At 32.4% G+C, this 16,179-nt stretch overlaps 2 protein-coding genes across 2 annotated transcripts; one reads left to right on the forward strand and one right to left on the reverse strand.

Moving 5' to 3' along the window:
* The first annotated feature begins 824 nt into the window (after window positions 1-824).
* Window positions 825-9,408, forward strand: LOC134240536 (dehydrogenase/reductase SDR family member 1-like). The gene is made up of 9 exons (XM_062722634.1): window positions 825-1,029; window positions 1,448-1,512; window positions 6,297-6,440; window positions 6,519-6,598; window positions 6,691-6,823; window positions 8,214-8,336; window positions 8,703-8,778; window positions 8,856-8,936; window positions 9,127-9,408. Exons 1-9 carry the CDS (start codon window positions 924-926, stop codon window positions 9,261-9,263), a joined length of 945 nt encoding a protein of 314 aa, XP_062578618.1. The 5' UTR covers window positions 825-923; the 3' UTR covers window positions 9,264-9,408.
* Window positions 9,409-11,409: 2,001 nt separating this feature from the next.
* LOC134240451 (transmembrane protein 42-like) lies at window positions 11,410-15,955 on the reverse strand. Its single transcript, XM_062722540.1, has 4 exons — window positions 15,727-15,955; window positions 14,307-14,537; window positions 13,826-13,972; window positions 11,410-11,828 (listed from the first exon to the last, which is right to left on the reverse strand). Exons 2-4 carry the CDS (start codon window positions 14,457-14,459, stop codon window positions 11,691-11,693), a joined length of 438 nt encoding a protein of 145 aa, XP_062578524.1. The 5' UTR covers window positions 14,460-14,537; window positions 15,727-15,955; the 3' UTR covers window positions 11,410-11,690.
* Between the last annotated feature and the right edge of the window lie 224 nt (window positions 15,956-16,179).

Raw genomic sequence — 16,179 nt, forward strand, 5'->3', positions numbered from 1 at the left:
CCGAGAAAGCAATTCTCCCATTCTCTATATATTAATTTTCATATCCCGGCAAAGTAACGGTTAAAACGATGATACTGAGTGAAAAAGCAGAAGATCTGACTTGTCATTGTTTGTGCTCAGGACCTATTCATAGTTTATTCCCACAAACAATCCTTACATGTAAAATCCTTGCGTTCAATACTGCTGACATTATAACTTTATTGTTGAAACTGTAATAATAAAACTCACAATAAAAAAATACAGACAATTCTCTTTGTCAGTCCTTTTTGAGAAATTTCAGATTAAATTGAAAAATCAATACATGCTGTAAACTACATGTATAAGAGAAATAAGTTCACTTTGTTTTGGAAAACGGGTACAAGTGCAAGAAAATTGGTTACAAATATAGTAAAACTCGGTTATAACGAGGTCACTGGGACTTTTGATATAACTTCGTTATATCCGTAATTCGTTATATCCATGTGAGGAATTCGTTAAATTAATATAGCTGGGGATCCAAAATAAATTGGCTATATCCGTGAGTTCGCTATATCTGTGTTCGTAAGTATACTAAACGAGTTTTGCTGTAGTAGGATAACCATTTTACATCAGTTCAATTCAATTCAAGATAAGAAAGCAACAAAACAACAATTATTAATGGCTCACAATTATAAGATAACCATTAACAACATAAAAATTCAAGATAGGAACTAATATTTCTTTTTTAAAAGCAGCAAAACAAAAAACAAAAAACAAAAAAAACACACAAAAAAAACAAATATTCATAGCTCACAATATATTTCAATTTTTGATTTAAATATCCATCCATAAATGACTAATCTCCACGCCTCCATATACGGGAAAGATAAACTCTCGACAAACGTCCGGGCACGCTGTTATATTGAAGGGAGGAAGTTTACACTTCCAGTAAAAACAACATAGATATGTCGCTCTCGGGAAGAATCTGCATAGTGACCGGTGCCTCCCGGGGGATAGGGAAAGGGATAGCCCTACAGCTGGGGGAGGCGGGGGCCACTGTATATATTACAGGTAAGTTTTAAAAATCTATCAGTTGTGAATCTTTAAAGTAAACAAATATAAAAATAGGTCAGTTGAAAAGATATATCTTGTGGCAAAGGACTTTATAAACACGGTCACCAAAATATGCATGTTTGGTGTAAAAACAAATTTCAACCAAATGTATTTCTAAAATATGACTGTTAAAGGAGTTTCCTTGAAAAATGAAATTTCCTGTTGGATTGCAAACTTTACAAACACATAACTTTTCTCAGTTATTGCTACATCTATTTCATTCTCTTAATCTTCTCTATAATACATACGGCTTGTTTGCCAAAAATATCCAAAATGATTGCCTTCTCTTTCTGTAAAAGGAATTTTAATACATGGATACATTTTAGGGCGAATCATACATTCAGTCCGACAGTCCTTAGACAATATATTTTTTTAGGAAGAACTCTAGCAGCACGCCCGGGGGACCCTCTAGGCGGATCCCTGACAGAAACTGCAAGCGAGGTAAGAATCACATGTTTTACCGTCAATCAGTTATACTGTCTCCTTGCTATCTGATAATGTTAACGTATTCTTCTCGGTTAAGGGGGATGTACAAGCCATATTGGATCTAGTCTGGTGTAAAATAAGAAATACCAAGAATGCGCTTAATACTCTACTGAACTAGCCCAAAGTTACTCAAAGTGCTAATGCACTAATTACCTACTATTAGAGACCAAAATCAGTTAATCATTAAGTTTATTTTGTTTTAATTAGGAGGAAATTAATCATGTTAGAACTGCGCAGCTACAGCATTCACGAGATGAAAAATGCATTGAATATAATGTTAGTTTGATTCATTGATAATATGGCTACAACCATTTGTTTCGCGTTTTTCTTGTCATTATCCATAATTCTTGAAAATTTGATTTTTCATATGGGTGTCTTCCTGAGGCCATGTGTTTATTTCGTCCGCCATTCCTGTGTCACACAGAGTTCGAATAGCATTGGTTTTAGAATAAATGCGACCATAATAACATCAAGACAAGAAATTACTAAGTAATAATCATTAGGTTATATTACTTACTACTTTTATTTGTTGCATTGCATCGTCTGATTAATGAAAAAAAGCGATTTTAACCCCACTCCAGCAAATCGGGAAAAACTGTTCTGTTTACAGCTCGAGTTTCCTCGATAATATCATTCCACTGAGCACGTGGTTGGCATGTGCATATATCTGCTGTGGATAGATGAGTTTATTACCATGATTATATTTAATTTTTCATGGAACAAGTCTTGATGATTTGTTGGTTTCATTAAAACTCAAGAAAAAAGATAAAACATGTCCTAAACATATGTGATTACGGCGGGTCTTTTTTCTGTGGCGATAGAAGTTATTTTCAAATGGGGCACTGCAAGGAGGATCCTTAGCATTTAATTTGAAAATGTTAAACAATATGCGGTGCATGAAAAACAAATTGTAATTACATGTCTTACATTCGAAAAGTTGGTACATGTGTCTATTTTGTTTAGCACTTAGATAGAAAAAATAGGCAGTTATAGGATTTCCTTCAGGCACCTCACATAAATAGCTAGATTGTTTGCAATGAACCACACATTGTATGGAGTAATGTTTGGACATAAAAACGCATCATGTCTCATTATGTTGACAACATTGTAAGCTCTCGCTCATTGAACATACGAAGCTTGATAAAATATATTGAGTTGTTTCTTTGAAATTTAGAAGCAAGCACAATGTTTGCGAAGAAAAGTCCATTGCATATGCTATGTCTATCACGCAAAAAAAAAGAGAGGCTACCCCCCCCCCCCAAAAAAATCCTATGTTTGTTTTTCAAAATAGTGCCAAAGATTAAAAAATTTTGCATTACTAAGTATGTGATGGAACATGTACTAGCCTTATAAGACAATTTGTTATAAAAATGTTTGGTTGCCCTCTCTCCCGATCTACTGCCTAGAAATGGCCCGACTCATTTTTTTTTTACATCCCATTACATGTTTTTTTTTTCTTCCGTCAACGAATATGTTTAAAATTTTAGGATTTTTTTTCTCACCTATAAATACGGACCCAATAATTTTTCCCTGAGTTGGGAGGACCACCAAACGTCATTTTCAAGATGGTATAAAATATTTATTAATGTTGATTTTTTTCTTTACTCTGTAAAATTGTAATTTTGACAAAAAGGGCAAATAGAAAAAGTTTTTTTATTCATTAAATCTCCTAACCCACTCTGAATGATTTCATTCCTTTTCAAATGTTGCTCCGCTAAAATCAAAATTGTAAATGTTTATTTGACAGAGTATACGAGGGTAGATCAAAAAGTAAACGATATATCTTAGGTATTTGATAGTTATATTATTATTGAAATATTCAAGTATTTTTCAAAGTGTAAATTGGAGGTCTTTGATAGCATATTGCTTAATTAAAAACACATCCCTTTTCAAACTTGCTAATATATCACTGGGCAATATAACAAGTATCATATTTAACCATCTGCCTTCCTTCACTAAAACGATCTATCCAATCATTGATTGAATTTGTAGGAAGTCATTTGTCTTAATAAACTATGAACAAATTCTTATATGCTACTTCAAAGGCATTTTTAAGATATACCATAAATATTTTAGTCGTTTGTTAAGCGAGTTCCACTGAGGCAACCATTTTTCGTCACAAGTACCTCCATAATGACGTCATTATGAGCAAAACTTTATTCAGCATATGCTATTTTATAGAACTTGTGTTTGGCTATGTGTGCACCAAATTTGTTTCTAATCTGAATTGTGGTTTTGTAGATATAGAGATAGTTCGCGAACTTTTTGATCACCCCTCGTACAAGTAGGTACTAAATCAAGGTCATTCATATCGATTTTATGTGTTTAATTTCTTTGTGTTTCATTGGTGATAATTAAAATTTTGATATATATTATATGTTATCTGTGGCAAACTTACAAACTCTTAATTCTTATCTTTGATGGTGCTCATTTTCCTTACCTGGAATCAAAGAGTTTAAGATTTTTTTCTTTGATATCAATAAGTACATTATTTAACAACTGTTCGATAATAATACTAAATAAATTACTTCAAGCCATACTATAACATATTTCCTCTTTTAAAAGTGTTCATACTATTTGAAATATTTTGCAACTGTAATTCTCTTCTACATTTAAAGATTGTTATGTCCCTCCATATTAAGAAGAGGTCTGGAAAACAAAATTCTGTGCTAAAAATAGACCACGTGCTGCTATGCATGAACTACTTTCATGGTTCTTTAAACTCTTTTTGAAGACAAAGATACCTTGTTTTGAACTTGAAATTATCATTTAAAAGTGCAAAATTTAGAAATTTTCTCAACAAATGGTTGTAGAGAGAACATTGATGCACAGTTTGCATATTTTTTTTTGGATTTTTTAAGGCTCTGCTGAATTCTGTAGCTGCGCAGTTCTAAGGAGCATATCAAAAGCATTTTTCTGCAAAAGTATAGATTATATATGCACAACATGCATTCAGTTATGCATATTTATTGTATCTTTATCATAAGGACTTAAAATTTGATCAAAATATGATGTATTTTAGCCATTTGAAGAAATGTTTACATTTTGTTCTCACAGCACTAAAGGTGGCCGTACATCCCCCTTAAAAATGCCCAGCTTATATCTGTGCACAGCTCAGAAATGCACAAATCTTGTACTATAGCAGGGGATTTCCTAACATAACATTTAAATGCTAATTAAAAAAAAACACTTTTCAGGCACAGTCTAAGTGACATTTTATATTCATCATAAACTTCATGTTTAAATTTAAACCATGGCTTTTTACAATTTTCCTAGATGCACTTTCAGAAAAAAATTATTTGAATGTACCTGTTTTTGAAACTTTTCGCAGTGTATGCATTTCTGAAAGTTAAATTATGGTTAATTATTTTTTTAAACTATAAAATCTGTTGGAATCCCAATGGGTTCTAATTGTGCACTGTTTAAAGCAGTCCTGTTATTATATTCATTTAAAGCAGAATTTCTTTTAAATTCATACATACATTTGAAAAGTTCTTACTGTGGCCTTCGATTCAACATCAAGGTATAATGACGACGTTTTATCAATTAACAAAAGAGGGTGTTGCAGAAACTCACGATTATTCCCTATATATCGAGAAGGACATTTAAATACCCTCTTTATGTCTAAATATAGATACAGCTACGTAGAGGACTATATATGTTTACGGCGGGTATTTCCTGATTGATACAGCAAAACACTCATCATTTTGCACGAAAAAGGTTGGAACAACAAAAAGCACAATAGCTAAAGCAGCATTTTGAAAAATGAACTGTAGACATCGTGCGAAAATATTTTCGTGAAATAAAACTGCGTCCCATAATCATACTGTTGGTGCTACATCCAAGACATTTCATTTGTTTCAAATCAAATTTTGGTTACTAAGAGTCCCAGCATTATTCAAAATTGCAATAACTACAGTATGTAAAAAAAATTATTTAAACAATACAGTAACTTTGTTTTCCAAGACAAAACTAAATAAAGTATCAGTTTTAATCACAGCATATCAAGGAAAACAATTTTATCCTGCATTATTGCTCAATTTACTTCTTGACATTCTCACTCTTTCAAAAAATATATAATTTCATTGCTATACCATTACATATGGAAAAAAATAGAAAAAAATATATATATGCCAAAATGATCCAAACAGGACCCGAACCCATTCTCTTGTAAATGGACGAATTGGTAACCAACCATCATATCCACTAGACCATTTAGGACACGATGCTTTCAGTCTTATTTAATGTACATACTTTGCATTTTTTGCTATTCAATTTTTATGTTTTTTGTAGAATAATTTTTATTCAATTTTTATGTTTTTTAAAAAATGTGCCTCTTTGAAACAAAAATCGGAAATGGCAGTTTTGAAGAAAATTCCCGCCTCTTTGTGTATATATCAAAATTATTTTGTTTCAAGGAGGCACTTTTTCAGAACAATGGGGATTCCCTATTCAAAAAACGGAAAATCTGATTCATTTTGCCATAAGACTAATTTTCACATCATTTTATGGCAAATTAGAAGTCAATACGCAGCTTCCAAATATTGTTTCTCGTTGTGCTTTATATATTGATGCATTTGAAAAAAATTGATATGAGTTTCTGCAGCATAAAAATTCTTCTTTACATCTGCTACACATTTAGGGAAAATAACAAAAGAACTGCAACACCCTCTTTATTTTCATTCCTACATTGCTTTGATAATTCACTCAACATTTTTAAAAAATTGTCTTCTTTCTAGATTGAATCAAGGGGCGGGAAATGCATCCCAGTACAATGCGATCACTCAAAAGACGAGGACATTGCTGCATTCTTTGAGAGAGTGAAATCTGAACAAAATGGCCGACTTGACGTTCTCGTTAACAATGCTTATGCCGCTGTAAATGTGAGTTTGCACAAAATCAAGTTTTTCGCCGCATTTGATAAAACTTATAGTAAAAAAGCTTTTATATGTTTGTTGCAGGCAATTTCTGAAAATATGGGAAAACCTTTCTGGGAGCAACCTTTGTCAATATGGGATACGGTTAACAATGTGGGCTTAAGGTACATATATGATTTTTAAATATATTCATAAAAAGTGCACACGAATATCTTATTGAAAAAATTTGCATTGGATTTATATTTTACAAATGAAGAAACCACTACATATGCACAGTGCTTGCTGCAAAAATGATGGTTCCAAGAAAACAGGGACTTATAGTCAACATATCTTCTGCAGGGGGTCTGGCATACCTTTTTAACGTGGCATATGGCATAGGAAAAGAAGCAGTGAGTTCTTTTTATACCCCCGCTTGAAAAGTGGGAGGATATATAGTAATTGGGATGTCCGTCAGTCCGTCTGTTGCACTTTGGGGTACCCATCTCTTATCTGCAAACCCTGTTATACCACTGAGTGAAATTTAATGAAACTTTCACGAATCTTTATTAAATATTGCCAGCGTGCACCTCCTATTTCACTTTTTGATCCGACACATTTGGTTTCGCATTGCAAAAGGTGGACACTGCCGTTATATTCATATAGGAGGCGGAGTGTATTATTTAGTGAGCTCATTGCTCACAGTACCTCTAGTTTTATATATTAAATTTTGCATACATTTGATTGTGCTTTTTGGTATATAGGTCAACATGATGGGTATAAAAAAGTGGATAATTACCTTCTTGTAAAATTTTGACTTTGAAACTTGTTAAAGATGCTATTGATAGCTTAACTGAATCACAATATAAAAGGATACAATAAAGATCTTTAAAATACACTACGTAAAACACTACGAGGCAGTATCTAAACTCATAAATCTATAAAAAATTTTAAACGTCAACTTTTAATACATGTACATATATATTTGTTAAATTAAATAAATATATTATATTTTTGGATATAAATTCGAGATAAAAAAGAAAAGAAAATTATTTGCAATTAAAAAAAAATATGTAGAGAATACACCAAAAACTGTGATAGAAGTAAAGTACATGTAATCTAAAATATACAAATGTATTATGATATTATTTTTATCATTTATTCCAAGTTCTCTGATTGGCTCAAACTTGATCACATGATTAAGAATATCAGCATAAAGACTTGAGTTACTATTTACTAATAGTATAGGATCTGAAATGCATATCCACTTGATGTTTCTTAAAATGGAAATTATTCTCTGTAAAACAAAAATAGTAATGATTTCACAATTACAGCTAATACAGTGTATATATCTTGATTTAAAAAAAAAATACTTCAACTTGTATTAATATTTTTCTAATGTTCTGTAATTGATGAGACGTAACAAACTAATTAAATGCCATGAATTGGATCTACTTTATATTAAAAATTCTTGAATATGTTTGTCAAAAATAAATGTAGTATTTTGAATAAGTAAATCTTAAATTACATCAATATAAAGGAAACACAAATACATTAAAGAGCTTAATTAATTTAGTTTGATCTTTAGTCTCTACGTGTTAAAGAGAGAAAACTTGTGCCTTGTTCCCATTATTTTCAAATTTAGCTTTGTCAATCTATGTAAAAATAATAAAACAATCCCTTTAATTCGGTCATAATTCGGTATAATAAGTTTGTATAAAAACACGTTTCTTGTGATTTGATTTGAACATATTTTATTGACAATATGTCAAAGGGATCGGGCACGTTTCTTGTACTCTGTAGCTGGACAGAATGGCGGCGGATTGTGGAGTAGAACTTAGGAAACATAACGTGGCCGTGGTCAGTCTATGGCCGGGACCAGTCATGACAGAACACGTGGACCAAATGCTTCAAACCAGCACGAGTGTAAGAATCTTTAAAACATCATCTCATTGCATGTCGACGTTGTAGTAACATTGTCAATATTCTTTTTTATCCCGTGGGGATCCGGGTTAGAATAGGTCCTCAGTACCCCCTTGATTGTCGTAAAAGGCGACTAAATGGGGCGGTCCTTCGAATGAGACCGTATAAACCGAGGCCCCGTGTCACAGCAGGTGTGGCACGATAAAGATCCCTCCCTGCTCAATGGCCCTGAGTGCCGAGCATAGGCCCAAATTTGCAGCCCTTCACCGGCAATGGTGACGTCTCCATATCAGTGAAATATTCTGGAGAGGGACGTTAAACAGTATACAATCAATCAATCAATCAGTATTCTTTTCTTGCGTTTTTAAGGCACGACAAAAGAAGATGTTCGAAGGCGCTGAATCTGTTGAATACGCCGGGAAGTGCATAGTAGCTCTTGCAAACGGTAATGCATGTTGCATGAAATGTTCACAGTTTGATTGTCCTTGAACGATATTTATCAAGAAGAAATTTTACTTCTAGACCCAAACGTGATGAGCAAATCTGGAAAAGTGCTGATGACTCCTGAGCTAGGACAAGAGTACAATTTACGGGACATTGATGGTAAGTAACCTCATCAATTGATTACTAGAACTGATTATAAATTGAATTTCTTTAATTACAAAGTTTATTAACCTCATTTATTTGTTTGAAGATTTCATTTGCAAAATTTCGACAAATAATCGAAGTTGTGGAGTTTAATGACCTTTAACCAGCATTTATTTAAAAGGCTTGTTTTCTTTCCTATAAATAGGTCGTGTTATAGACAGTATGAGACAAATTAACTGGTTGATGGCACGCAATCCGAACACTGCCTGGATGCAAAGATGGCTTCCAAACTTCTTGAGAATGCCTTACTGGATGTTCGCTTTGAAAGGAAGCAAATTTTGATATGAAAGGGGTGCTGTGTCTTCTGACTACTTGTGGTGCCAAAGTACAAATTGTGAATAATAAAAATTTAGCCGAAAAATACACAGGATTTTTACAAAATACAGAAACGGGTATATAAGTTCACCGATCGATTTACACGCTTCTTTCCAGATATACGTATTTGTGAATATATACTTTGTATTAATTACTTTTTACAAAGTCAATTCAATGGTTCGTGTTATTTGTTGTGAAGTCGATTAAAAAGAAACGCAACTTGAAATGTGTTATTTTCCTTATACTGTAGAATACAAGTATTAAACATCATCAGTGTTGAGATACTGAGAGCACTGAGCCAACAAAAAAGATACACGTACCCCTCTCCCCTACAAATATAATTGCAAAGTCCATTTTTTTCCTATTCGAAACTCCAAAAAAATTTGCAGACCAGGAGGGGGCTATAACTATATATGAGTTATAAGTGCATATAAGAGTGAGTACCGACTTGTGAGCATGTGGCAAATCTTGTATAAGCAGCTTCAACACTTCTACATCGTCTAACTATATCTACTATGAAAATTATATCAGATTATGAATTGTATATGCCTCTCCTCTCTGGTCCTCACTTTCGTGCTAAGCGAATGAGAAAAAAAATGGACAAAGTAAACGAGAAGAAAAAAATTTCAAAGAGAATGGTGAGCAAAAATCCAAAACAATAAACAAAGCAAATAAGGAGAAAAGATTTAACAAAAAAGATGAGGAAAAAAATTGGTCAAACTGAATGAGGAGCAAGATTCAGAAACTGTGATAGAAAAAACTGGACAAGGAAAAATCTAGTCAAAAAAATCTGACGTTTTCCAGGCTCTTTTCGCGATTTTGATACGATATTATGCACGTAAAATATCGTAAAAAAGCCTGGACAACGTAAGATTTTTCGGACTAGCAAAAATTAAAATCTTAGAAAACTTAAAGAAAATTAGACAAAGTGCATGAGGAGCAAAATTCAAAAACTGTGAAAAAGAAGAAAGATACAGTAAAGGAGCAAAAGAAAGAAACTTTGGGAGGAGGATGCAGACATGATGAAGGAGGAAGAGAAAGCAGAAACGTTTATGGTGGGAGGAAAATCAGAAACGAGGGACAACAATTAAACGAACACTGTATAAACAGGATAAAAGACCTCGAATACACAAGTTTCTCTGTGGAGAAACCTGTCCACCTTCCTGTGACTAATCACTTCTACTGATGAAAAACTTTTTTTTAACAAGAAGTATGTATTTACATTGATTTTCTCTACAAGGCTTTAGATGTATTTAATTTCTTTTTATGAATGTATTTTTAGGAGAGAAAAAGGGGGAAAAAAAAGGCCAGGATTTTTTGAAAGAATACAGAAGTTTTTTTTAAGAAATAACTTTCATAGAAATACTAGCGACGAATTTCACCTGTTTAAAATTTTTTTCTCAATTTTTATTTTTGTACAAGTCTGTTAAGAGATTTATTTAATTTTACAAAATATTTCCTTCAACCTTCTTTGATTTATCATATGTAACCATTTTATCCAGGAGCTTCAAATTATACCAAACAGGTGTAAATAATGGCAGAATTGTGCATATTAGTAATATGTATGATTCATGTTTTTTTTTCATTGGCAAACATCTTCTTTAATTAAGACATACTGTTAATAAAATGAAAATGAAAAAAGATAATGCATATGGATTCTTATTTACTTTTATTTCATAAGAAATTATGCTTGTTTAATAAATCAATAAATAAATAGTATAAATATGAAAGATCTGGATTCCTATAATCCAATAAATACTGGTAGTATATGTACATCAGATAACATTTTAGTTCTCATGCATTCATTTTAATATTATGAATAATTCTAGTAAGTTTGCAAAAGCAATGCATTCATCCCTATAAAGTGAAATATTGGCACAGCAGAAATGCAGCACCTTATTTTCATCTTCAAATAAAATTAAAAACTTTTGCAGTTCATGTATGCACAAAATTTATAAAAGAAATACTTCTGACATTTTCTACATTTTTAGAGATATCATTTTGCATACAATTGTGTCATATTCAGTAAGTAGAAACTCAGATGTTAATTTTGTGCTTTCCCTTTGTCTTGTCTCTGGTGATTAGCATGGTGTAAGTGTATGTAACATGCAGTTTCAATTCTTTCACTCTTTCATCCACTCAACTTATAAATATAAAAAAGTTTTTTTTGAAAGAAATTGATAGTATTAAAAGTTCATTTCAATGTTGTTGTTGCCAGTTATATAAAAAAAAAAAACACCCCCCCCCCCCAAAAAAAAAAACAACATTACAATAACAATTTAAAACTATCATCTCTTTCTTGTAAACAAAAAATCTCACTATATCCTTGATGGTTGAAGTGTATTTACACAAATACAAAATATTTTGGGGGGGAAAAGTCATGACATCTGGAAATCAGTCTGTTTTATTTTTCTCTTCACTTTCTTTTCTATTTGCCCTGTGAATCAGCAGAAGTCCTGTAACAATCAAACTGGCTCCAATCCACCATCGCAGGGAGAGGGTCTCATTGAACAGAGCTACTCCCATCAAGGCCTAGAAAACAATACCAAAAATGAATCCAGAATATTATTTTTCAAGAATTAAGATTTTTTCTGTATTCCATTGTAAAACTATGATCCTCCACTGAAGCCCCACCCTACCCCTAAAAGTCAAGTTTTAAACAAACTTAATTTTTTTAACTACCTAAGTTAATAATGACTAATCATGACTTTACTTCTTGAGAAGATTTTTTTCCTTTTCCCATTTTTATTACCCATTTGAGCCCCACCCTACCACCCGGGGTCATGATTTGAACAAATATGAATCTACTCTACCTTGGGATGGATTCATGTAAGTTTCTCATATTCTTACTCAGTGGTTCTTGTGAAGATGATTTTTAAAAGATGAATGCACTTGAAACTTGAATTCACTTTACCCAAGGAGACTTTGTGGCAAGTTTGGATAAAATTGATGCTGTGGTTGTTGAGAAAAGTGAAAAGTTTAGAGACACACATTGACATACAGATGGATCTGCACAAAATGTAATCAGAAAAGCCTTCAGATCAGGTAAGATAAAAAAATAGATAAATAAAGTGCCACGCCACAGCATGATACGCCTGTCAAAAAATTACAGTTACACTGTATCTTAAACAGTTAAAAGTGCAGGAAAATCATGTCAACCTTGGTTTTAAGATTTCAATGATTTTTACACACCTTAAAATATTTGTTTATCCATCTCCTGTGGTGTAGGCATTAATTATAACAAATATTGCATCATTCATAGATTTCTATACTGGTTGTGTTAGACCATGCCAAATGCCTATCATATTAAACAATATCAAATTAGTCTTCACAAGTTAATCTATACCTAATTAATTTTGAAAATAAAAGGCTGGCCATCAAATATAAACTGACCAGCAGTTCTTCTGTCTAATTCCCGAAGAAGACAGATAAGACCATGCGCTGAAGAAATGAAAGAGACATGCAGCTAGCCTTCCTACATTGAACACATTAATTAATCTTTAACTGGATGCTTGTCTACTCATTACTCCCTAAAGATTATTGGATCTGCACTATCTACCATAAAACATATAAAACATTAATGATTTTTTTTTTTTAGATTTAATGTCAGTCAGTTTTAAAAATGCAATTCATATGGACATGCTGATTCCATCCCACCCCCATAAAATTAGTTTTTAAGTTCATAATATTATGTAATATCAAAATAGTTTAATAATATGCAATATCAGATTAGTTTTGATTACTTCTCATCAAATTCATTCTAAAACTTAGACTAGCCAACAAGAGCTATTTTTTTAATCCAACAGACTTACCCATTTGGCCCAATACTCAAGAGATATAGATAGCACCGATGCTCTTACAGCTACTCCTCACACTAAACTCATTAATTTCTCTCTCTAATTTGACATGCAATTTTCTGTTATCAAAATTCTTCTTGACCAGTGCTTGATAATTACACTCATGGGAGTGGTGGAATTTCTCTAACATATATTATATTTGTTATAGATTGCTGTCAAGTACATGTATATGCTAAAAAAATTAAGTATTTTCTTGATTTAACATTTTTCTAATAAGGATAGTGCAAAAGTTTTAGATTTTTTGAATGTGTAAATGAATAGAAAAAAAGACATTTTTTTTTTTTAATTTCACTTAAATTAAAGGTCACAGTGACCTTGATATATGTCGCGACTCACCTTCTACCTAAGATGCATAAACTGGCCAAGTTTGATGATTCTAAGTCTAATAGTTTTCTAGTTCTGGACCGGACAGGATTTTTCCATATTTGGCTATAACTTTTTAATTATAGGTCAGAGCGACCTACTTTTTGTGCGCGACACACCTTCTACCTAAGATGTATCAGCTGACAAAGTTTGATAACTCTAGGCCTTATAGTATTAAAGTTATGAGCCGGACACGAGAAAAGCTAACAGACGGACGGACAGACGGACACGAAGCCTATAACATTATACGTCTTAAGACGGCCTATAAAAAAATATTTAAGCAAGCAATTAAATAGAGTCAAAACTTACACTGATAAGGAAGTTGGAGGCTGTGTTTGTAACTGTTGCTTCAGCTGTTGACGAACAGAACTGGAGGGACTTGGTAAAGAGAGTCCACATCATGCCATTACAAACAAATATCAGAGCAAAAAACAAAATCCTCATCACAAGACTCAGCTGAAATGGAAAGAAAATTATGATTTTACAATGTGATTTATATCAGCAAGCTAGACAATACATGTATACAAAATAAAATAATCCAATCAACATGTGCAATATTTTTTAGTTTGAGGACCCTCTATTTTCATTCTCCTGACAGCTAGAGAATTTTTATTCAAAATAAGCAATTTGTCAATTCAGGGTCAACTTAATCAAAATACTTTAAAGAAATTGATTTCTTTTTTCCATTCTAGTTCCATGAACATAATTATATATAAATATATATGAAGAGAAAATAAAGAGGCAATTAAGTATTGGATTACAGTAAAACTATAATATTACAGTACTGTACCTGGTGGCAAATGCCACTCCTGATGATGATTTGACAGATGTCCATAATGATGTGGTCACTAGTGGCCAGTTTGGCTGAGACAGAACCGAGGGCTGCCATGACACCTGCACTGACCGCCAGCATCAGTCCTCGGCCATGATTCACTCCTGCCATTACTTCAGATTTAGACCTTTAGTTCGGAGTCCATGTTATAAGTAACTCCCAGATTTACCAATTGACTTGATATTCAGTCTAGAGGGGGGAAAAAGAAACTGTTACAAGTTTTTAAAATGTACCAATCAGGTAGTTTAACAGCTGAAGTATACTATTTAAAGCTTCAGATAATATATCATTACATGATTTCTGATTTCAGTATATTAATTCCAAGTGTACTTCATTCAGGATCAAAAAGAAAAAATGCCTAGATAAAGGTAAACTTTGGAATCTTGAACAACTAATAACTATGTCTCTAATACCACCAATAATGATGAACATTATACATATTTGGAAACCTAAACCACTGTATTTAAGTATGTGTATTGTGTATACAACATGTGTGGTCAATATGACCTAGTTAGTATAAATATTTATTGGTTTTTTTTTTCACAGTTTCTGAAATAGAATATCAGAATAAACATATATTTCTTGTAATTTTTATGCTCCCCGGTTGAAAAATCCCAAAATATATTGTTTTGTCCTGTCTGTCTGTTTGTCTGTTTATCTGTTTGTCTCTCTGTCTGTCTTTTGTCAACTTTAACCTAGTCCATAACTACTGAGTGAGTATAGGGCTGTGGCTTCCATATTTCAGTAGTGTATTCCTTGTGACAAGACCTTTCTTTGAATACAACCAAATTTGACCTCTTGACCTTGGAGTTTGACTTACTTTTACAAAAAAATAACACATATTTACCTTGGCCATAAATTTTGAACATTTGGAGCTAGGGCTTTCATACTTCAAAAGTGTATGCATTGTGACAAGACCTTTTGTTGGTATAAATATTTTTGACCTTTTGACCTTGACGTTAGAGTTTGATCCACTTTTTAAAACTTGAACCTTGGTCATGACATTTGAACAGACAGAACTAGGGCTTTCATATTTCAGGTATATTCCTTGTAACAAGACAGTGACTTTCCTTTGGGTACCAATACTTTTGACCTTGACCTTTGTCATGTATATGAGAGAATAACAATTCAACTCTCGCCATATATGCTGCCATACAGGGACGTCAGTGTTTCACTAACAACATCTTGTTTTAAATGTGAAAGAGACAAGGATAAAGAAAAATTGAGAGATTTACATGAACGGATACCTGTTTATCTAACGTAAACTAAGCTAGCTATCTTGAATGCAGTCCAGGCAAGTCTTCTTGTTTGCATACCTGACCAGATATAATAATAATATCAATATCTGATTATCATATAAATATTATGTTATCATTACCATAACGGTACATGTATTAATTTAGATGGCAATTTTATTGTCCTCAGTGGTCACCCTTTCAAGTCAAGTTCTCGGAGAGTATCAAGAGAGACAACGGTTAAAAAGACACCCATATGCCTTATTAGGAATTAAAATAACTATAAACCATAGTTACACTGGGTGACAATCAGCATGATATATAAAAAAGTTGTATTTCCAAGGAAGCAATCTTTGATTTCATGTAGGCTGACATGTTTGAGGTCCGCAGTAAATTAAAAAAAAATAGTGTATTAAAAAAGAAAATAATATAATCTGTTATCATGCTTTTTAAATAATCTGATAATAATGACTGAACATGTGTTTTGTTTTATTTGTGAGATAAACTTTATTTTTCATGTATAAATAAAGAAAGGGTGGACTAATCACCAGATACATTAAACTCCTATAATTAAATACTTGATAATATTGAGATAA

The sequence above is a fragment of the Saccostrea cucullata genome, unplaced genomic scaffold, assembly GCF_032062105.1.
Source record: "Saccostrea cucullata isolate Sc308-1 unplaced genomic scaffold, CSIRO_AGI_Scuc_v1 ctg2470, whole genome shotgun sequence".
Taxonomy (NCBI): domain Eukaryota; kingdom Metazoa; phylum Mollusca; class Bivalvia; order Ostreida; family Ostreidae; genus Saccostrea; species Saccostrea cuccullata.